Here is a 23,445-nt window from a genome sequence, read left to right as displayed (position 1 = left end):
TTTTGTTTTGAATTCCTAGAAGCACGAGATTAGAAATAACCTGAAGGACGCACAGAAGAAAATGACATGTGAAACCTGCATTCTTGGGTTTTACAGACCGAGATAGATAAACTGAAGATAGCATACCTGGAGAATGATAAACAAAGGCAGCTCCCTAACCCAACAAGAAAAACCCCAAGAAAAAGCTGTGTAGGGAATATGAGAGGACCACGGAGGTGCAGGACAGTTGGAGGGCGTTAACATAACACAACCGACACCAGTGCCGGTTGTCCATCCTACTCATAAGTATTTTACCTGAAACTTGTAAAATTTTAAGGCATGCTATTCCTAATGCTAAAATGTATCTTCAGAATAATATCCCAGTGTTCCAAGTGTCCTAAATGCCTAGCAGATAAGTTAGAAGGTAGCACACAACACAGATGCATGTATGATAGAAGCAGTACTGCAAATACAGTAGCAACTTTAGTCTGAAATGTTTAAAGTTTATTTGTATTTTTTGTAGGAATATCAATAAAAGACCTCAAACGTATCTATATCTGTACATGTACAAGAACCGTCAAAAATTATTCACAGAACAAAAATAAATCTTTTTTTAGAACCCAGGTAATGAAATGCAGATATGGATCACATATGGAACAATCTAAGTGCTACAAAGCACAAAAATATGGCTTTAAAAATAAAATAAAATATTGGGTTTTGTTTTTCTAAGGTGAATTTCTTTCTTGAAATAAAAAATAAATTATTTTGAACTATCTTTGTAAAATAGTCATGTGTATTAACACACTCTTATTAAGGCCCTGGAGATGAAAAACAAAATCAAATTTGGAAGATAAATTCCTCACAGGTATGACCCAGGTAATGATGCTGCTGTTTGCTTGAGTTGACCCTAATATAGCTAGAAATATCTAAGCACCAGTCAAAATTCAACCTTTACTACTTATTTTAGGTTTTCTGCAGGACAGTGGTCATAGAGTTAATTAGCATTTAACCTTTTAGTGAACTGGAAGTTGAAAATTTCCTTGAGGGTTTGAAAATGACATATCCATGCTATTTATATTCAAATGCTTGACCACACACAGAGGATGGGGACCCCTAAAACACAACTATGGAAATGCCATCACACCAACAGTTCAGTCTGGTTTTCAGTTCTAAGACTTCCTAGGGAACAATGAAGGCATCTGATAAAAAAAACAGAGTAGGAAATTAAAATGTGTGTTGAAACACGGGGTCAAAGCACTCCTGACCTCTCCGTGGGTGGCTTGCTGCTTTGACCAAGGCTAGCTGGGCTGCTGCTCAAACACCTGAGCATGAACTGGTGAGGAACCAAAGCTACTTTCTGTATTCTGCTCTCGGATGGTGACAGTCATCTGCTGCTCCATATTCTCTATGCTACCAATAATGATACCTTGCTCAGGTCACTTTAACTTATATATACATATAACACATATAGTACATTTTAAAGAGAATATAATTTTATAAAATCTAAAAAACAACAAAAAAATAAAACCTGAAGGAAGTTCGGAAACTAGTAGTTTATAAAGTGGATAAACATTTTTTAAAGGGATGCCTTAGAGCTGTGTGTGCCTGTAGGCATGCGCAGGTTGTCTCAGGAGCTACCTTTCCAAATACACATCTTAGGAGGAGCCAGGGGATACAACTCTACTTGCTTCTTTGAATTTCTGAGGAACCAAGTTCACTGGATCACGTGTCTTCCTCAGGACTTTTCTGAAAGAAATGTACTCTCTCTCTCTCTCATGCAAATTCCATCACCCTCATCCTTTCAAAGCTCCAGAGCTTTCCTAGATGGGTCGGTGACAAGAGGGTGCTCTATAAGAACTGATAACAATTATTCAAAGATAAAAAACCGTGTACTTAAAAAATTTAAAATTTCAACATTACTTGCTTTTAAGAAACAAGTGTAAGTTCTTTAAGTTAATAATAATTTTAAAAGGTATCCTAGGTATGGGGTGGGAAGGTGACTTTTTACTGCTAAGGCAAAAAGGAAAATTCACTTGAAAAAGCCAAGGGGTATAGAGCAGAATGTCCCCTGAAGTTGTTTAATCTGTAGCAGAAGGTGACTCCCTGCCCCCAAGTGGCTGAAAATGAAGAAAAACTGTGGCATGGACTCTGGAGCTGCTGAGTTTGCCAGTGACATGGCTAGTCTATGGTCCAGCCTGGGGATCAGTCAGTTTGGTGACTGAGGATCCTGAGAAGACTGCTTCTCCTCGCTCAGTTTCTTAACAGTTCTCAGGAACTGTATCTGGGAGGAACCAGACCTAATGTGGATGGAAGCAGAATAAACGCTAATGCAAACCCATTTGATGGTAAGTGTCCTCTGGAACTTCAAACAAAACCCCTGCTCCTAAACTGCTGTATCTGAGGACACAGAGGGAGCCAGGGCTCTGGAGAGCTGACGTTTCATACAAGAGCCATGGATACAGTAAGAACAGGGAAACTACTTCTGAGATGGCGCTTGGCCCCAGTGCACACACTCGGTGTTTACAACTGTCTTAGAAACCCTCACCGTTTCTTCACTCTGCAGCCCCTTAACAGAGGACAGGAGCAGACCAATTCTGACCAACTTGATGGTAAGCAAAAAGGCAAGAACAGCCATGGTAGTATAATTACCTCAGTTTCCACATCAAGTAAAAGACTACCAGACCCAAGCAGCAACAGGGACAGACACTGAAGTAACACTAGTCTTATGGAAACAGGACTTTTTGCAATTCTGGAAAAGTCTGGAAATCTTATTCCTCTAGTGATATAGGAGGGAAACAGGAAGCCCCTTTCCTGATCCTAGTAAGGCTGTCCTTGTTAATGGTAAAGTCTTGTCCTCTCCTGAATAAAAGCTACATAAGCACTTAGTCTGAATACTAAACCCTATCCAACCCTGGACTATTCTCATAATGTATGTGCTGACGTGTTGACAAAAACAGGGATTGTAAGATGCAGTTACTTAACCCATCAGCTTTTTAAAAATCTCACATTTCCTCCCAGTAAAACAAAATGATGTACCTATTTAATTAAAGAAACACCATGTAAATTAGTACCTGCTGCTGTCTTCTATTCTCAAAAAATTCAAAATAAACTTGATAAGATTGCAACATTCTCTAAAGAAATATTAAATATATATAAATTAACATTTTGAGACAGGGTCTGAAGTAACTCAGGTTGGCCAGGAAACTTCTGCTCCTCCTGCTCCCACTCCTGGAGTGCTGAGATTGCAGGCCTGTGTGCCACCATCCTAGTTCATGTGGTGCTGGAGTTTGAACACAGGGCCTCTGGCATGCTAGGCTGGCACTCTGCCAAGGGAGCTATGCCCCAGCTCAGAATGTATTTCTGAGAGGTTAAAAAGATGAGTAGACTCAAAGGATAATCTGAAATTTAGTATCTGGCAACAATGCTGTACTTGCGACCTCTAATCCTCTTACTATTGCTGGGATCGTCCTTCTTTCTCTTCAGTGATGATAACACGGTGGCTGGAGGGTCTCATCATGTGTCTAACGGTTCTGCGATTCAGTCTTGCAATGCATTCAGACCCCACAGTGCTAACAGTTACAGTGTTTTCGTCACTACACTTATTTGAGCAGCTCTGTAACTCATAACCAGTACCTTGAGACCTGCTCAACCTCAAACAAGACGTTACCATATCATATACTTCAGGCCATTGAGACTAAGAATTGACTAGTTCTCTGTGGTACTTTTGAAGGGTTTTGAAGAGTAAAGAAAACACTGCTAAGCTACAAACAAGAAAAGATCTATGCTTACATTCCCACATCGCTCAATACAGGCCATTACTGCAAAATCAAAACCCTTTTCTCTTATGAAGTAATTTTTAACACACTGTGCCTCAGCTTGGAGAGGAGATAAGGCGTCATAAAATAGCTGTTAAGGGTCAAGAAAACACTCAAGTGGATATGAAGGCCTGCAGTGAGATGCTCCTGTTTTAGACGTTTGTCTGACACAAACAGGTAATCAGGAGGAACCCCTTTTCAAATGTAGTCAACTGAGGGCTCTGGTGAGGGTGCTGAAATGCAAGGTCAGACATAAAGGCCAACCTAAGGGTCAAGTGAGACTTGGAATGCATGCCTAGGACTTGGCGGAATCTATGCCTGGGTTTCGAACAAGAGAACATGTTCTCTTGTTTTCTTATAAATATTCTATGTAGAAACACATACTCCATGCATATGGCTCTGTTATGTCTCCCTCTGCATCCTTTACTTAAAAAAATTCTTAAAGTTTATAACTTAAAAAAAAACCAAAACATTAACTTATTTGAGAAATGCTGTTTTTTTTTTCAACGTAAAACAGTGTAGAACTTGTTTAAAGAGATTCAAGACCCTTTTAAAACATTATCTCTGTATATCTGACAGCATAAAAGGTATGAACATTTTTGATGTGCACTTTGTATGTACATATGTGTGAATATATGTATATATATACTTATATATATAATATTTGTTTAACCTGCAGCTAACTTTCTCTACCTCTGGTAATTAAGCCTGCATTCCAGATGACGTGTCACACTCTGGAAAGAAACATGGATTTTCTGTCCTGTATTAAAGCCATTAAAGATAAGCTGGGTCATTCTTGCTGAGTCTACCACAAGTGTGGAATAACAACTGGAATGTGCCATCCTCATATTCTGTTTCTTTGTAGCAAGATTAATTATCATTTTGAAAAGAAAGACAAATTTCAGTTTTAGATTTCCTTCCCAAATTTTATGGAAGGGATGAATAGAAAGAAGCAGCAATTTAAAAGTGGTGATAAAATCCCACAGATCTGTTAGTATGGTGGATACAATCTTTATCCTAAGCAAAAATACGACAAATAGGAAGAAAAATTGTAGTGGGAAATATTCAGAGATTCCTGTTCTGCTGTATTAGCCCTTTTTTGTGTGAAAGAAAGGGTATTTATTCAGATGGCTTACGAATGGCATACTCGAATAACCTCTCCAGTGCAGAGTAAACCCTGTGGGGAGGCAAGGGCAGCGCACATGTGAAAATGAAGATGTAGAAAGAGACACAAATATTTATAGTTCTGTCCACTCTAAAGAGTAGTAAAAACAAAATGTAGGAGTAAAAAAAAATCAAAAAGTCCCATATCTAAAACAGAAAATTCCCATCTGTTATAGATGAAGAAAACAAACACACTGACAGGAGTTCAACAGAAATCATATCTAATTCAGTTTTGGTACAATCAACCACTTCTATCCATGTCCTCTGAAATGGCGACTCTATAAATCTCATTACTGTCTGATCAGAAGCATCTTGGTTGATCAGTAGCATAAATTACTGTTTTGTATGGTGGTATTTGCATGTCTTCCTAATGGTAAGGGACTAGGGTGGGGCTTTTAAACTGGCAGATGAATCCCTGAAAAAAATCATTTTGACAAGGTCCTATTGCACTCCATGTGCTCCTAATCCAATACACAGAGCCTCTACTACTAAACCGACAGGCTCATTTCTCACTCACACTTGGTTCCTACTTTTCCTCCACTAAAAACTGCAGTGCTTTCAAGAGAAAAACAATAATAAAATAGTAATAATTAAAAAGGTAATCTACATTATTAACTTCCTTTTGGTATATTACAGTGGTATTTCTGTACATGGCCCAGAACTAAGTTCCCTATGTACATAGAGACACTGGGGAAAGCATCGACATTGGGAGTCTTTGCTTTATGCCCTGAAAGACAAAGTTTCTTTCTTCATTTGAGAGTTTCTCACCACACTGCTACTTGAAGCAACATTCTGTAAACCTGGAGGGTTAATGAGCTGGGGACAGGAGAGCTGGGCAACTTCCTTCTGTCTCCTCCCACAGTTTGTATTCACAAAGGCCATCAGCAGCTGCTGTTTTTGAATTCACCATTCTCCGTGATGGAAAGCTTGGTGGGGTTGGTGGGAGAGATGCCATTGCGGACCTGCATGCTGTACCGCTCTTTCACTTGAGTCAGCGCACTCATCAGTCTTGTGTTGGCTGAGTCCAGGGACACGATCCGCTTTTCCTACAACACACCAACCATGGCTTTATTCAGGCTGCATGGAGGAAGGCACTTTCTTTACTGAATCATCAGTCCAATACTTTCCCTCACAGCACGGTACACATGGTGCTCCCCAAACAAATGGAACGTCTCTGCCTCTTTCTGCACATTGGTTAGGTTCTGCTCCCCCTCCCCTTAATCTCTCTCTCTTTTTTTATTTCTGTACAACAGGACTTATTACCAACATTATATTGAGGTATTACTAGGCTGTCTTATGAAAATGACACCACGAGTCAAGCTGCCTTTATGTAGTAAGTGCTTTTGTAAAAACTGAAACATGGATATTAGGTGGCAAAGAAAGAAGCACCAGAGGTTTCATTTCACAGAAGAGAAGTGCACGTGATCCATGGGCTCACCTCCCAAAGAAGGCATAATAGTCCCATCTGGGAAGAATTCACATTGCTCAAATTAAAGCAATACGTGGTGGCAGTTTAGAGTCTCCAACAAGGTGAGGATGCAAGAGCAAGAGGAGATAAGAGCAGCCAGAAGCTCAGACCAAGGAGTGTTTGAATATGGGGAGGGAGATGTGGCTGAAAGGGATGCTATAAACATAACACATGAGAACAGACAGAGAACACAGGCTCCTAGACCCATTCCAGCTCAGTTACTCCGGGAAAGCTACCCAGTAAAGGGCATGCTTTCATTTTCTCTTGAGTTTAAAACAAACAAACAAACAAAAAAAATCAATGCTTTAGAGACAATATTTTGGAGCTATGGGTTGTTGAATCTCTACACATCCACCAGAGAGAGGGACAAAAACAAAAAGGTACAGCAGGATAAAACATTATCAGTCTCACAAAAGTTAGTGGAGACTTTAATCTTTAAATCATCCCAGAACTTTCCCCAACAAACACCAAGTATGTATTTTTCAGAAATAATGGCAGAGAAGGACAATCCTTATCCATACTCATAAACTGAAAAGAAAATAGCCCACGAGGATTGACCCTAACACCAAACAAAGCTCTCTTTTCTGGGAGTCTCAGAGTTTACCCAGAAAGACAGACAAGTTTAAGGCACTGTGTGGTTTAAAGGGCAGCCAGAGGGCTAAAGCTGCTGCTGCTCCTTCTGTGAAAGCAGACGCTACACAGGGTGCCAAACTAGCACCGCTCTGCTGGAGCCACACTGCTAGGAGCAGCCTCGTCACTGCCCTGGGGGAAGTTTGACCACAGCATCAAACAATACTTTTACCTTTATCTATCTCTCACTTTACTGGGAATAGGAAGGTGTCCTACAGCAGTAAAGGTGGTGGCTACAGTTTCAAATGTGTGAAAAAACAAAAGCCACCCAACTCACTTTACTATTCATGAAAATAATTCTCATTTTTTTTGCTGTAAAACTCAGGTGGTTTTTACATACAGAATCAGTGTTATTAATGAGCCACTTACTGTATAAGACTTTTTTTTTTTTAAAGAAAGGTGACTTGTTTTAAGAACAGGAGAAACTCAAAGATTTACAAAGCTTTTAAAAACAGTAATTACTTAAAAATTATAGCTAGTGGAATTTAGTGGGAAAACAAATACAGCTTTTTTTTTTTTTTTCAAAGACAATAAGTAAGGACAGGCCAATAAAACCATAGGTAGATTCCAAATCACAGTGAGGAATGACCCCTAAGCAGAATAAATGGTATTTAAATTTTTAATACATATTTGCTTCACTTTGATAAATTTCTTGTGTTTTGTATAATAAGTGAAAATTTGTGCCATAACTTGTAATTTCTTAAAATAGATAAGAAAAGGTATTTCAGCATTGGGACAAGTGACAAGGCCCCAATACTAAGGAAAATTGCATTCTTGGGGTTCATAAAAAATTAAGCATTCACAAAAACAAAGCAAGACAATCCTCCACTCCCTCAAAAAATCAAATTGAGTATTAAAGAGTCAAAAAAGAGTCTGAAAAGGACTATAATTACATATTGCCTGTAAATAATAACTGATATCAAACAACCTCTCCTCCCAGACACCTGCAAGTTTCTAAGCAGAGAAACTCCCTTTGGAGTTCTTCCACTGCCAACTTCTCAAATAAAACAGAAATTAAAGGAAAAGCAAACAAACAACCCCCTCCAAAATAAAAACAACCTCAAACAGGAAACTGGATCTTTTGAAAGTTAAGTTCAGTTGGCAAAAGTTGCTATGACATTTGATTCTGCCTGGCTTAGAACACAAAGCAATCTAACACGCCTAAAAGGAAGAACTCAACATGGGAGTGCCAGGAGCTGGAATGTATAGGAGGCCAGTGCACTGGCCAGGGCTGGGAACTGCTCAGCTAGAGAACGCACAGGGATTACTTGCCTGTTTGAATTATCTCATTTCCATTTATGACCTGTAATTTAACACAGTGGAGATATCACTTGCAATAGTAACTAGGCAGCTGCTTTGTTTTTCATAGGAAGTGGCCCCTCTCTGTTCTCCATCTATTCACATGGAGAGATCAGGAGTTGCAAGACCTCATGCCTGGGGGTGAAAGGTGCCTAAGGTGCCTGCCTGCCTCTCTCTCTCTCTCTCTCTCTCTCTCTCTCTCTCTCTCTCTCTCTCTATATATATATATATATATATATATATATATATATATATATATATATATATATAAAGATTCCTTGGTGTCATCATTGTGACCCTGGGTCTGTGCGCCTGTGCTTTGTAGCATGAACTGATTCAAGGAGAGAAAGAAGCTGAATTCCCCAACAAGGAAGAGGGGCTGCTGAGAGAGAATAATACCATTCGTGGGGTACCTGAGAGCTACTGTTCTGATAAGTGCTAGATTTAATCCTATCACAAAGAAGTAACTGTTTCCATTTTAGAAATATTTCTTCTATTACTGGCACTAAGTCATATGCTGCAGATATAAAATTATGGGTTACCTCCTAGGGAGACTATTATTTCCAAACATGTCTTCATTTAAGAAATAAAGCCAAGAGGGCTACTCTGTTCCAACAATCACCTAAGAGGTAAGACTCGTTCTCACAGAAAAGAACCTGATAAAAAGTCATTTGTTACAAAGAATACCTAAGTATGTACATCTTTTGCTTTTATGATTCTATGCACCAGTAAGCCAACAGCTTGGATTGAAGAAGCTCTCTTTTAAGACATTATTATATTTTCAACTGTCTTTGGTATTTATGATTTGTGCTGTGCCTAGTGCAGTGGTTTTCAAATGTGGTCCAGTGGATTGTCTGAGTATTCTTTAGATTTTGCAGAGGAATGTATTGTATAATAAAGCCGATGCTTTAGTGGGAAACATCACATTTAACAGACCCCAGTAAGTTCTGACCCATTAGTTGAGAGGGGTGTTCACGGTTGAGTGGTTAGTGGGAGCACTGGTTTATGGAAGGTGCCCTATATGATTGGTTCCATTAAAATAGTCCAGAAAACCAAGTTTTGAAAACCAAACTGCCACTGGCCGGACTATACATTTGACTGACTGAGAGCCAAGGTTACCATTTCTTCCTCCTCTGCTCAGTGATACCATCTGGAGGATTAGCTGAGAGCTTTTGACCCCTGGTCAATCAAACTCCCTTCCTGGACTTCACTTTAGTAACCATGACTTTTGCTTTATACTCAGATCAAAACTGGGGACAGGTAGAGTAGAAACTCCCTAGAAGTTAGTGACAGGGGTGTCCTGTCAGCCAGCATACACAGAGCCATACTGTGTTGCTGGCAAGTTCCATTTGCTTAAGACTGACTGTTCTATTTCAGCCCTGAGATCTCTCTATGATTACTAACAAGGCTTACCACTCTGCTTTATACTTATATTGAGATGAGACTCCAAAGGGAACTTTTCAGCATCAGTTTTTGTGATGAATTCCCTTCTTTATTTACATTATTTCTTTTAAGTTTATGGAGTGATTTTTTTTTTAATCGGATAATATAACAAGAAGGCCTTGGCCTTGTTATTACTATTCTTCCCTCACTTACCTTGGGGATACCTAGAAAGAATTAAAAAAATTAAAAGAGCAAGTAAAGTAATTATAACATTTCTCTGGCTCAAAATAGGCCAAAATAGCCAGACTTTGAGTCTAAAACATTTTGGGAGCTACGCAGGTGAGAAAACATCACAACTCATAACTAGCTTCTAAGTCTAGTGAGTTCCAAGAAGGATGAAGCCTGCGAAGCATTCTTCTCGTGGCTATGTTCCCCATCTGGAAAACAAACCTCATCTTACACTGACCTCATAAGGAAACTCAAATGTTGAAGTACACGTTTAAGAATACTGGAGGCGGGGCTGGAGAGATGGCTCAGCGGTTAAGAACATTGCCTGCTCTTCCAAAGGTCCTGAGTTCAATTCCCAGCAACCACATGATGGCTCACAACCATCTGTAATGAGGTCTGGTGCCCTCTTCTGGCCTTCAGGCATACACACAGAAAGAATATTGTATACATAATAAATAAATAAATATTTAAAAAAAAAGAATACTGGAGGCTCTAGTATATACTGACTAGAGGTTTCTACATAGAGAATGAAGTTGAATGCTCTCATTATTTCATAGCTTAAAAATGAGGAATACAAACTTGGCTAGTTGTCCCTAGAGAGGTGATATACTCAGTGTGGTTAGATGGACCACTATCAAATCTATAATCGCCTTTTGCAATTTATTTCCATTTAGGATATAAATCATTCTACAGTGATAAAGTAACAAGGAATTGGAAACATTCCCTACATCCTGGATTTTGTTCTGATCACTGGTGTCCTTGTAAAGGGCTTGTAGAGGCTACCATCCCATGGGGTGTGAACTATCAAAGGTTCTAATTTTATCAAGATTTTTTTTTTAATATTTAAAGAGGTTCTCTAAGCATAGCATCAACAAAGAAGAGCAGCCAAGCACATTCCAAGCAGCAATGCCAAACTCTGAACCAAAAGAATAACAAGGAAAGCTATTTTCTACAACCTTATCTTTCCCTACAATTTCTTTACTAGGACTAGGTGTTGAAGGCAGTGGATGTGACTGACAAGACCGTGAAGAACACAGCCAAGCAATGGTCAGTGGAGGTCACAAGCCAGATACGTGCAGTGAACTTTTTACAGCTACCCTCTTAGAGATGTCCTCCTTTCTACAAGGAAGGGAGCCAACTTCATCACACACTAGGCTAAGATTTGTCAAACAACTACACTAAATACATAATATTTTGCATGCTAATATTAATGCTATGTCATTAAAAATCATTGAAGTCACATGAAAACTCATATCATTCCAAGGATAATGTCAAGAAACTTTCAGTGTCTCATTTTCTACTGCTTTACTATTTGCAGTATTAAAAACAAGTACTTTCTACTAAGTCCAGGGCCTGCTTACCTGCGCATCGATTATTTTCTGCTTTGCATCAATAACTGCTTGCATCTCAGCATGATCCTTTTTTAATTCCTCTTCAACAGCCATTAGCCTAGAATGTGGTAGGAAGGAAGGATCAATGTTTTCAAAGGCAGAGCTAGGTAATACAGAAATTGAAAACCTTAAAACTGGTGGTTTCCAACAGAAGACCTATTTTATTGCACTAATCTTTTTTTTTTCTTCTTCTCCTGAAAGAAGATATCCTAAATTGATTCTTTCACCTGTGGCTGGGCTCCCTAACATTTCATTTTCTTGAGAATAGTATTCTCATAATCATCTTCCTGCTAGATCACCCCGTTGTCAAACATCTTAAAATAGCAAATGAACAATAACAAAACAAAAAGGCTATCTACTTTTTAAAAGTATCTCATGTAGCTCAGACTAGCTTTAAACTTGCTGCATAGTTGATGCTGGCCTTGAACTCTTGGTACTCCTACTTCTACCTCCTAAATGTTGGGATTATTATGGGCAAGCACTACTATGCTTGGCAGCAAACCATCTCCTCTTACTCTCATTACACTGTAGCTACCATTCTATCCTCTTCCCTTGCACAGCTATGTTTTCTACAGAATGTTCTAGTAGATCGTGCTTCTCATTTATTCCTCACATTTCAACCCACTTTTGCATGACTCCTCAGTTCTACTCCTGTGGCTCTCAATATGAGGTCAGTTATTTTCAGGCCACTATAACAGCGACCCTTTTTCTGTTCTCCCTCTCTTTTTAAAATATTATTTATTTACTTTTAATTTAATTTACATTCCAACCACAGTTCTTCTCACCTCTCCTCTTGCCCCCAGCTGTTCTTCTCTAATTTTATCTACAGCATGTACTGAAGCTAGTGGTTATGAGTCTGAAGTCTAAGGTTTGATACCTGACTCAGATCCTAGGTCTCCACTATGTTACTATGAACAAGCAACTGTTGCCTGTTTCTCTATCAGTCAATAAGCAATAACAGTATCTGTTCCAGAGGCCAAGATGGAAATAAAACAAAGTATTATTTATAAAGTGCTTGGTCCACAGTGAGTGCTCTGCAAACACAGCCAAATGGATCTCTTCTCACTCTCCTTTGTCGGCATCCATGGCACTTTTTTGGTCCTCTGGCCCTAAAGACATTCAGTGAGACTTTGTTTTTAGACTTGTCTGGGAAAATTTGAGTTAAATTTTAAAGATTTAAAAAACTCAACTTTCATCTAAAATTTCATAATAAATTACCTCCTTTCCCCCCTAATATTGTTATGGCTAAAGAAAAAGCCTACCTTATCTTCATGGTAAGTACACCAGATCTCACTTGGTTTAATATCTGAGAGTCAGATTCATTACATTTATATCAAGTAACACAGAATAGATACACATGGATGAAAATGGCTTTGGGGGTTGGGGTATTTTTTTGAAAGTATTTGGACATTTCTCCCCACCTTGCTGTACTTAACTAGAGCCAATCAGCTACCAATTGGTCTTCTAACCTGCTGATGATGCTCTTCATCTGGCTGTCCTTCTCCTCCTGCTGTCTGCGCAGCCGCTCCTCACTGTCCTCCAGCCGGGCCTTGTACTCCAGCAGCAGCTTCTGCATCTGCTGCTCCTGCACCAGCAGCCGGCGTTCATACTCCTCCAGTCGCCGGCTGGACACTCGCAGGCGCTCCTTCAATTTACTAATTTCTTGTTCATACTGGCAAAGGGGAAGAGGCATGGATGACAGGAATAATATTGGCTTTGAAGTTACTGCTGCACTTTCTACACAGAACTCCAGGTGACATGGTAGATGCTGTCTGATCTGCATGTCCTTGCTGCTGCCCAGGTTATTTAAAAGTATTGGCTGGTATAAATACTACATAAGTACCACTGTGGGTCTAAAACTAAATTATGAACCTTAACTTGACATTACAAATTCTACAGATTTATACACTTTTCTTCACATTAATATACCAATTGTGGCATGCCAAATCCAATCCGTAATGATATTGAATAGAAGGGAGAAGGAAAAGAAAATGATTAAATAATTAAATAGTTAAATAAACGATTAAATAGAAGCCTGACAAACGACTTAAGGCAAAAGCTAGCTGTCTACAAGACTCCATGTCATCACCTGTACTGCAGGATTCCTGACACTGGGCTCATCAGACTACCTTTACTCCACTAGGACTCGCCCTTTAGACAATTCAGAGAAGAGGCAACATTTCTGTTAAGCAACTAAGTCAGTTGCTTAATGACAGAAAAGGCTATTACTGCTTTTTCCTTAATTTTAAAAGTATCAAGTATTCAGGTCATAAGCAATGACAAGGGCCTTCATTCTCTAGAGGACTAATTAATATTGTCTGCCCTATTTTCATGATGTGGCTTTCTATGTCTGACCTGGGAGCATGTGCTGGAATCTGTCTATGTGCTCACTAGCCTTCTATAAATTCTGTAATTCAGCTGGCTACTTGGCCCTTTAATGTACTAGAGTTCCTGTGGACAGGGTTGCTAGTGCAATCGAGAGTGAAACTGTTCCAGGCAGAGTGAGAAACATGAGCTTCCTGATGAGTGGCTTACCTGTACTCACTAGTAATGATAAATGTGTGCGGTGTTTGCTAAAATACAGCTTACATAATAACATCTCATTTCACTGCTTATCCACTTCACTGCTCTAAATTATGTTGGTTAATCTAGAAGGCTGAAGCAGAAGGCCTTAGGACAGCTCTGAAAGCTTGGATTGCATCATTAGGAATAGCTTTATGTTTTTCTGAGCCCCCAAAATAACCCCTGTCTAACTGTCAATTAAGTGTGACATTAAGATTATTGCTTCATTTTTTCCAGGTTTTTCTTAAAATAAGTAAATAAATAAATGAATAACTCATCAAGCAAACAAACAAATATCCTTAACTTGAGAGTTGGAGATCAGAAGACTGAATTTTAAGCCAGTATAGGGGTGTGTGAGATCCTGTCTCAGAAAACAAACAAACCCATATACCTCAAAAATATTATATAAAACCCCTCAAATAACATATATCTCTTAAATAATTATCTGTATAGCTAGGCAGTCTTTGCAAACAAAACAAAACAAAACAAACCCAAAATACCAAAAGAACAACTAAAATATAAGTTTACTGTTCCCAAGATTTAGATCGTCTGGTACTAAAGTAAATTGTGAACTTGAAGATGAAAGTTTATAGAAATAACAAACATTAAACTAAAATGGTTAGAAACATGTATCAGAGTTCTTTCTAAATTAAAGCAGCCTACATTAAATATTATGTCACTCCTCCTCGGCATCACAGACACTACTGACTTATGATACACACGTGACGGTTAATACAAGAAACAGAGACAAAGGCCTGGGTTATGTAGTGAGCTCCAGGCCAAGTTTTGTTTTCTCATCTTCGTTTTTAATCATCTATCAGTTGTGAGGCCATTAAGCCAACAAAGACAAATTAGGTTCTACCTTCTCAGCATGCTTGGCTTCATCTTGATTTTGTTCTGTTTCTTCCACATCTTCTTCATACTGTCCATTGTTCAGAACCCAGGCTGCTGTCCTTTCTACTGGAGACATTGTGGCAGAATCCACAGGTGACTGAACCTATAGCAGAGATTTTTTTATTATCATTTCCAAACACTAGTTATGCTTCAGGAAGACAATTTAAGTGTTGTCAGTTCTAGGTAAGAGTCTATTAATGCTAGGGCCAGGGAGTAGGGAAAGAGAATATGCATCTGTATTAGGACAAACCATTCTGAATTCATACACATAACTTCCAACAACCATTCTTTTTTGTCTTATAAAGAAAGCCTAAACATTGCTAACTTTCTCAGCAAAACAAATGCTGTCAGCTATGAAGTTAACCCATTGAAGCTAAGATGACAGAACAAAAGAAAGGACAAGCTGAACGCTCAGATGATGGGATGTCTGTTGAACCAGGGAAACCATGGACTGAAGAACTGGCTGTTGCTAAGCAAGCTCACAGATGTACATATCAGAACGCCAATACTGAGCTTTTATATTCATCATTTAGAGAAAGGGAAGTGATGATATTTATTACTTTTCTAGAAGCTGACTTCCTGGTGTGTTAGGACTGTTTAAGAGTCTGTAGGCAAGAAACTCCCTGGGCCTTTTCTGTTTGTTTACTTAGCTGTGTTAGATACGGAACTCAGGCTTTTATGTGCTCTAGGCAAGTGCTCTACACTAAACTATGTCTTCAGCACTACAAAGTTTGTTAAGAACATAAGATCAAACTATGAATTCCAGATGGTCTAAGTCTCTAAAGCATGTTTCTATTTAGTCAGGATAGCAAGATAAATGACCTTTCTTATCTTTCTCAATATAAATATGCAGAGTGTTAAAAATTCGAGTCTTGAGCAGCAACTCTGCCACTTAGTAACTAAAACATTTAATCTCTTAAATTCTATTTTCCTCATCTATTGAATGAAGATGCCATCATCGTCACTGTTCCCATTATCGACCTGATCATCTCACAGGAATTCTGCGGATTGGTAAAACTGTACGTGAAAGTTCTTTGGTAACTTAAGAGTGTTAGTTTTCTAGGCTGCCAGAGACAGGAAGAAGATGTGTATATGTTATATGTGTGTATGAGAGTGAGGGAAGATGAAGAGGAAGTGGGTCATGTGCAATAGTAAGAAAAATCTGTGTGTTTATGCTAGCTTTTCACAATTAAAATGTTTTTTTTTTTGAGGAACAACTCTAATTTTCATAATTGAAGAGAATTTTCTCTCCCATGCCAAGTTATACATTTTATTTTATTTTTGTCTTTCAAGACAGGGTTTCTTCTGTGTAGCTTTGGAGTCTGTTCTGGAACTCGCTCTGTAGACCAGGCTGGCCTCAAACTCACAAAGATCCAACTGCTTCTGCCTCCTGAGTGCTGGATTAAAGGTGTGCGCCACCACCGCCCAGCAGCCAAGCTATACTTTAAGAAACTTTATAACATTCTAGACTAGAACTCAGTTAAACTCTGAATAAAAGGGGATTTTGATGCCTGTGAAGGTTAGAAGGAAAGATGAAAAGCCTGTCTTCAGACACTTTATAAAAACACAAGGGCTAATATAGGCTGTCTTAAAGGTTTGAAGGAGAACTCTGCTCAGTAAAGATGGCTTTATGCTTGAGGAAGGATGAAGTTTACACACACACAATTGTGATGACTGTGTAGAAATTCCCTCTCTAAAGTCATGATTTAGCATTTGTATGCTTTAGTCTTAAATTTCAGTAACTTTGTACTTAAAATTCTACTTCAACTTCTACTACAGTTATATAAATGCTTATTATACTCCATTTATTTATGAGCCACTTTTTGCTATATCTAACTTACTATAAACATTTACCGCTTTTAAAAATAACCTTTTATAGTAACCTAAGCCACTATACTAAGCAGTATCAGTAGAGCCATGAGTTTGATGCTATAGCAGTATGCTCTTATATATTCAAAATCAAAGGCTATATTGTTCAAACATGTATCATCTACATAACTAAGTAAATACCTATATATACATAAATCATTTTTGAACAAAATACTTTGGGAACTCTGGCCTAGTGGATGCAGTATCATCTACAAAAGGAAAGAACTTTTCATATCAAAAGTTACAATATTTGAGCATGGTGGTACATGCCTCTAATTCCAGCACTGGAGTTTCTGTGTATTCGAGGTCTGCGTGGTCTACATAGTGAGTTCCAGGACAGCTAAGACTACATAGAGAAAGGCCCTGACTCAAAAAACTAAAAGTTGTAAGAAAAAGAGACAGAGAGTGAAAACATTTGGTAAACTGCAAATACGTTATACACAAATACATGTGTAGTTCTCTGCATGCTGAATGTGAAGAGCACAGGGCAATGAACTGTTTCTGTACTGATTAAGAGAAACAGAAATAATGGGTTTAATTTTCTGATACAAAACAAAAAGGGTAGCACTGAATCATAAAAGAACTGATCGATATCAATGTTTGAAGGAGACAAATGGCTTTTTAGTTTTGCAATTATATTACTTTAGCACAATTAGGGCACATTGAAGCCGCTGGACTAGGATTTTCTATTTCACAGCAGTTTGAGATAAAGTAGCTACTTTGTAAGCTACTAATAACCTTATTAAGAATTTATTAATTAAGGGAATTACCCAATAGCTTCCTGCTCTCAATGGTTAATAAGATACTGAATAAACTTTCTTTTCCTGTCTTTTATTATGTCTAACTTTATTATCTATAACTCTCCTTAGTTCTAAATGAATAGTGTGCCTAAGAACATACAGATCTCACCTTGAAAAGCTTATTAAAAACAAGACAGAAAAACGTAGGTGGTCTAGGCTTGAGATGCCCTGTGAGATTTTAAAGCAAGGGTTGGTTTACACCACTAACGATGGTGGTAGCTATCGTATTTTTAGGAGGACTAACACAATACCCAGTGAATTGTGAGAGATTGGGCAATGGAAACTGGACATCTCAACTTTCTTCCTATTTTATTGGTTGAATTTTACTCTGGGTAAAGTGTCAAAAATAGTAATTATGATAAGTAAAATTGACAAGATGGGTCAGATCAGCTTTATTCTTTCTGTTTATATCACATCCTTTAGAAAATCATGAGTAGAAAATAATATGGAAGTCAAAAGTAGCTACTGTATTAGAGTGGAAGAAAACAGAGGTAATTTTGGTTCAAAAGTATTAGAATATGTGCACTACAGAAAGTCTATAAACTGTCTTTTATAGTTTTTCTTTAAAAAAAAAATACTAATTTGGAGCTGGAGTTACAGGTTTGTGAGCTGCCACACAGGTGCTGGGAATTCAACCCAGGACCTCTGCAAGAGCAGTAAGTACTCTTAACCACTGAGTTATTTTTCCAGTCTTGTTATTTTTTTTCTTTTGGTCTCACATGTGCTGATATCTCCAATTACATCGCCACCAAATAAACAGCACTACATCATACAATTCTTTTGAACTACAGTGACTTATTCAATGTATGAGAAATGTTCAGTAAAATTTTATATATTAGCACTGAGTTTTCTTCAGAATCCACTGCGCTGTTAAAAGAAGGACACTGTTCTTCCTGTAGTCCTTTGGAAGGACATCAAAGGTTTTTCATTAACAATTATCCCATCTCCTTTTTATAAGCTGGATATATAACAAAGTTTCTTATCTCATAGTCAAAGGAATGGAAGAGAATGGCTGGTAAGTGGTTCAATTTCATCCTGCTTAGCTGTAGCCTTAGGAAGAACATTTATAGTTGCTTGACTTTCAAGAGATCCTGAATTAAAATGAATCCGGAAAGGACAGAAAAAGGAGGCTATTCTACAATCTCCTTTGAGTTGATGCTATATAGGATTCCCCTGGGAAAATAGTGCTCGAGGACAGAGAGGCCTGATACAACAGCTCTGCTGACACTACAGTTTGTCATAGCCTGGCTCTGCTGAGACACAGCTGCCAACAGGCCAGCTCCTCTGCACCTTGTGGGTCTTTACTAGATATAAACAGCACTTGGTTTCAGTTTCTTCATAGTCTGAAATAAGTTCTCCTAAATGAAAAAACAGTTTGGTATCAACACCAAAGTAACTAAACTCTCATGGTTCTTAAAGAGTTTGGTTAGAAGCGGCTTCAGTAGATCTGGATGTGGAACTGCAGCACGGCACCGAAGGGTGTGTTACCTGCCTATTCAAAAGGGCTCTCAAGTTCAGACTTCTGATATGCCAAGTCTGAACACTCAAATATTTAAAATAAATAGTCTATTATTTGTACGAGATACATGATATGTAAAAAATAAGTAAGAGAAGAAATGAGAAAAAAAGAAATCTAGAAAGAGGCTCAGCAGGTCAAAATATTCCAAATTTCTTGAGAAAGAATTATTTCTTAGTAAAGTGTTTTGTTAGGATTTTCTTTCCTTCCTACTCACTATTTGAGAAGATTGAAGTCAGCCACTCTGCTGACAAAGGCTCTCTTTTGTGCTAAGATACAAATGGAATTTGCATGGGACACAGCCACTGATAATTATACAGAACAATCCCCACAAAGAAATTCTCTAGGTTGGGAGAAAGAAAAAAAAATTCTCAACACAATTTGCAATTAAAATACGTACAGGAATTTGCCTTAAAAATGTGCTGACTACAGAGAGGACTCGTGAAATGAAAATCATAAGACATGGAACGATAATAAAGAGTCACAACACATTCCAAAGAATAAACCATTTACTTACTGGACAGAAAAGTCACAGCAGAAAATTCACAAACTTGGACAATCAAAACACTAGGTTTCGACTTCTGTGATAGTGGCTGCTATTAGCAGGGTCGAAATGAAGATGAATATTTTAAATCTGTGCCAAGACCTCTCCCTGTTGCTGTGCCCCAGTTCATGGTAGTACAGCTATTCCCTAATTCATCAATGGTTGTAACAGAAAACTTTAAGATAAATTTGTTTTTGGAGATGATACACATCTACTGCCGCCTACTTATCTAGAGAGTCTTCTATTCACTTGTGGATGCATGCTCTGCGCTTGTGTGATAGGTCTATTTTCTACAGAAAAAATACTGTCTTAGGCAAATGCGTAAAAATTATAAGCACAAGTACTTTGTGATAGGATTATATGATGGAGGAAAGCAAAATGGGAAGTCAGAAGTAACAGGAGGAAAATTAAAGCATGTTTTTGAAAGAAAAGTTTATTTAGTACAATGTGTGGAGAAGTTGGGTAGGTAACAGCAACAGTACTGCCTGCTCAAAGAAGAGAATTTTGATTTTTCTTTTCTTTTCAGGACCGAACTGAATCAATGTCCTTATCAATGAGAACTTTTCTACTGCTACCTCATCCTCACTGCCCTCTAGCTGCCCTAAGCTAGAGGGAATGTTGCATTTCATCTCTAAAATTACTTAGCTCTTCATTCTTCTAATAAATACTTTAATTCTCTGAAAGTAGTTACCATCAACTGGAAGGTAGCACAGAAACATGTGATGAAATTAAATTACAAGAAGGCTTACACAAATGAAGGTCTTCCAGCAAGAATCATGAACATTTCTGTATAAACATATATAAAAGACATGTAGGCCAGCTGTGGTGGTCCCAGCCTGAGAAACCTTAGGAATAAGTAGGATGACTATAGCTTCTGGCCAGCTTGAGCTATAAATACATGGAGTATACATGATTTGTCCTTAGATGATCCTATTAGATCAAATGGATCAGTACAACCTTGTGAAACAGAATACACTAAAAGGAAGAACTCAACCTTGAGGAGCTTTGTTCCTCCGGAAAGAATAATCACCTGAGACACTTTTCCTTGAAAGTTGGCTTTCAGAATAAGCTTAAGCTCATTCTCAACTTCTGTATCTAAGGATTCTGCAAATATCCAACTTTTGTTATAGTCTTCCTGAGTTATTCTGTTCCCTAAAAGTATGTCATAGAATTCTTTTAATCATCAACTCTTTAGAATTTATACAGATAAATATGTTAAAAAAAACCCACAAGAGAGGACAGGGGCTCATCAGTCCTCACCTAAAGCTGGAGAGCTACTAACAGCTGATAGCTTCTGGAAGGAAGGTTAAAGGTTTTTTTTTTTTTTGTTTTTGTTTTTTGTTTTTTGTTTAAAGGAATGTGTCCCCCTGTAGGCATGCTCCACTCTAGAGGATGGCCCACACCCACGAGTATATAGGTAATGTTGGAAGGTAGAGGGTGAGGAGATGGGAGTGGGAGAAGAATATCATCAAAAAACATGTTTGCATGTATTAAATTCTCAAAGAATTAATGAAAATATATACATAGTATACACAGAAGTTCCAAAACTAGTTAAGGGGCCATATGGGGGAATTTCAGGTGAAAGGGATAGACTTTAGGTAGTATGATGGAGGAAAAAGAAATAATGGGACAGGAAAGGTTAAATGGTGGTTGAGAGTGGGAAGGAGCACAGAGGAGGTGGTATGGATAACTATCACTAAAGACCTCTGAAAATGCCTCATGGAAACCTACTACTGAAGATGCTCACACACACACACACACACACACACACACACACACACACACACACACACAAAAAAAAAAATTACTCATTAAGGGCAGTACATGGGGAGAGAAGAGTATGCCTCACTCAGGCACCAGGCACCAGGCACCATAAGCAATCAAATAAAAGGGTAAGTGCTAAGTCAGGTTACCTTGTTTTGAAATGTTGGTCAGCAGGACCCCATAGACCCCCAGGGAAACATTAGAGGCTATAGCCTTTGCTCTCGGTTTCCCTCAAGACCTTGAAAGATGACCTTATTGCTGAAGACAGTTGAGTCTTGGGACAGTTGAGCTGCTACTGACCTGGAAGCTTCATCCCCACTGACTAGTTCTCATAGTCCTGGAAGGCTCTATGCATGCTACTGGGGGGCGGGTAGTAATCAACAGTCTTCCCAGCCGTGAACCCTATGATCTACAATAACAACTGGTTTGGCAAGACATGTCTAAAGAGCAGGGCTAGAGAGATGGCTCAGTGGTTAAGAGCACTGACTATTCTTCCAGAGGACCCTGGTTCAATTCCCAGCATCACATCACAGCTCACAACTGTCTGTAGCTCCAGTTCTAGGGGACCTGACATCCTCACACTGGTATATATGCAGGCAGAATACTAATGAACATTATTATTATTATTATTATTATTTTTTCTTTTTCGAGACAGGGTTTCTCTGTGGTTTTGGAGCATGTCCTGGAACTAGCTCTTGTAGACCAGGCTGGTCTCGAACTCACAGAGATCCGCCTGCCTCTGCCTCCCGAGTGCTGTGATTAAAGGCGTGCGCCACCACCGCCCGGCTACTAATGAACATTATTAAAAAGAAGATATGTCTAAAGAGCAACTAAAGTCTTAGGATTTAAAGCCTGTTACATAGACCGAACTCATGCCTGGAAGTATTAACTGGGCCCAAATCCCATCACTGGTTAGGCAATAGGTCTTAGGGAACAACTTAATATTATCCTGCAAAATAAACACAGTATGAAACTGACACCCTTAATTTCTTATCTTTATACCAACCCTAACGAGAGAAGCTTCTTTCTGTAGTAGATGGTGATTAATACAGAACCACAACTGGCCAGTATGTAGAGAATAAAGACTCTGAAGTGCTCAGCTCTAAATGGGACATCAATACACACATCTTCCCGCTTCAAGGCTCAGGGATCATCAGTGAAGAGGGGGCAGAAAGAATATAACAAAAAGATGTAGCTGATTTTGTGAAACATTATTTGCTGGACATGACAGAACCACCACATACATTAACTCATAGCAGCTGTCACTATAGGTACATGATTAAGCCAGCCCAAATCCCAGCATAGCCAGAAAGGGATCATTAAGTTCTACAACTAGCTGAGATGCCACTGGCACCTGACTGTTTCTGGGGAAGGGAAAGTAAGTTGTCCTTAGGGATGGGGCTCTTGAAAAACTATCCACGCTCCAATATGTAGTCCTATACCTAAGAGGACTCAAATGTTTTGTTTTTGAGAGAGTGAACACATGGAACTGGGATAGAAAAGTGGTGTTTAGGGTAGGGAGAAGCTGGAGGATGGATTTGATCAAAATAAATTATATGCAAGTTCTCAAGGAATAAAAATATCCAAGCCAGGTATAGTGGTGCAAAGCTATAATCTCAGTGCTCAGGAAGCAAAGGCAGGTTGATTTCTGTGAGTTCAAGGTCATTCAGGGTTACTTAGTGAGACCTGTCTCCAAAACTAAGTAAATAAATAATAAAATAAATATATATTAAAAAATTACACAAATACAAATTACAATTTTTTTTTTTTTTAGGAAATAAACTCTTTCAGATGAAACAAACATAGGGGGGCAGTGGAAGAGAGACCTCTAAAGTTATTAGATTATATCTAAGGGCAAAATATGATAAATGATTCAAAATGTCATTTATATTCAAAATATCATACATCCGCACTCTGGGAAAATAAAATTTCAAAATGTATCAGGACTGGTGTGATATCAGCTGGACTTGCCCATGTATGTAGTAATATAAGAGATGTGCAAATATTTCAAGTACTTATCAACCATCTGTATTTCTGTATTTTTTCCTCTTTCCCTTGTCTCTCTAGGTGTTCAGTTGTTTATCTTTTGAGCCAATTCCAGGAAAAGGCACACGGGACTTGGTATTTCCACAGGGAGTT

General features: G+C 38.5%; 1 protein-coding gene across 6 annotated transcripts in view; it reads right to left on the bottom strand.

Moving 5' to 3' along the window:
* Nucleotides 1–435: 435 nt before the first annotated feature.
* The window catches only part of Rasal2 (RAS protein activator like 2), a 302,622-nt gene continuing 279,612 nt past the window's right edge, over nt 436–23,445 (bottom strand). For 3 of the 6 annotated variants that reach the window (XM_057770587.1, XM_057770591.1, XM_057770592.1), the window contains 5 exons: nt 14,782–14,916; nt 12,827–13,029; nt 11,328–11,415; nt 8,329–8,359; nt 436–6,004 (listed from right to left, as the gene is read on the bottom strand). In XM_057770587.1, coding sequence (XP_057626570.1) covers nt 5,862–6,004; nt 8,329–8,359; nt 11,328–11,415; nt 12,827–13,029; nt 14,782–14,916 — 600 coding nt within the window. In that variant the 3' untranslated portion in view covers nt 436–5,861. The remainder of the gene's footprint in view (nt 6,005–8,328; nt 8,360–11,327; nt 11,416–12,826; nt 13,030–14,781; nt 14,917–23,445) is intronic. The other 3 variants (XM_057770589.1, XM_057770588.1, XM_057770590.1) reach the window with 3 other exon arrangements.

Source organism: Chionomys nivalis, chromosome 5, assembly GCF_950005125.1.
Source record: "Chionomys nivalis chromosome 5, mChiNiv1.1, whole genome shotgun sequence".
Taxonomy (NCBI): Eukaryota; Metazoa; Chordata; class Mammalia; order Rodentia; family Cricetidae; genus Chionomys; species Chionomys nivalis.
The sequence above is the reverse complement of the archived record's forward strand: the minus strand, read 5'-3'. Positions and strand labels throughout refer to the sequence as shown.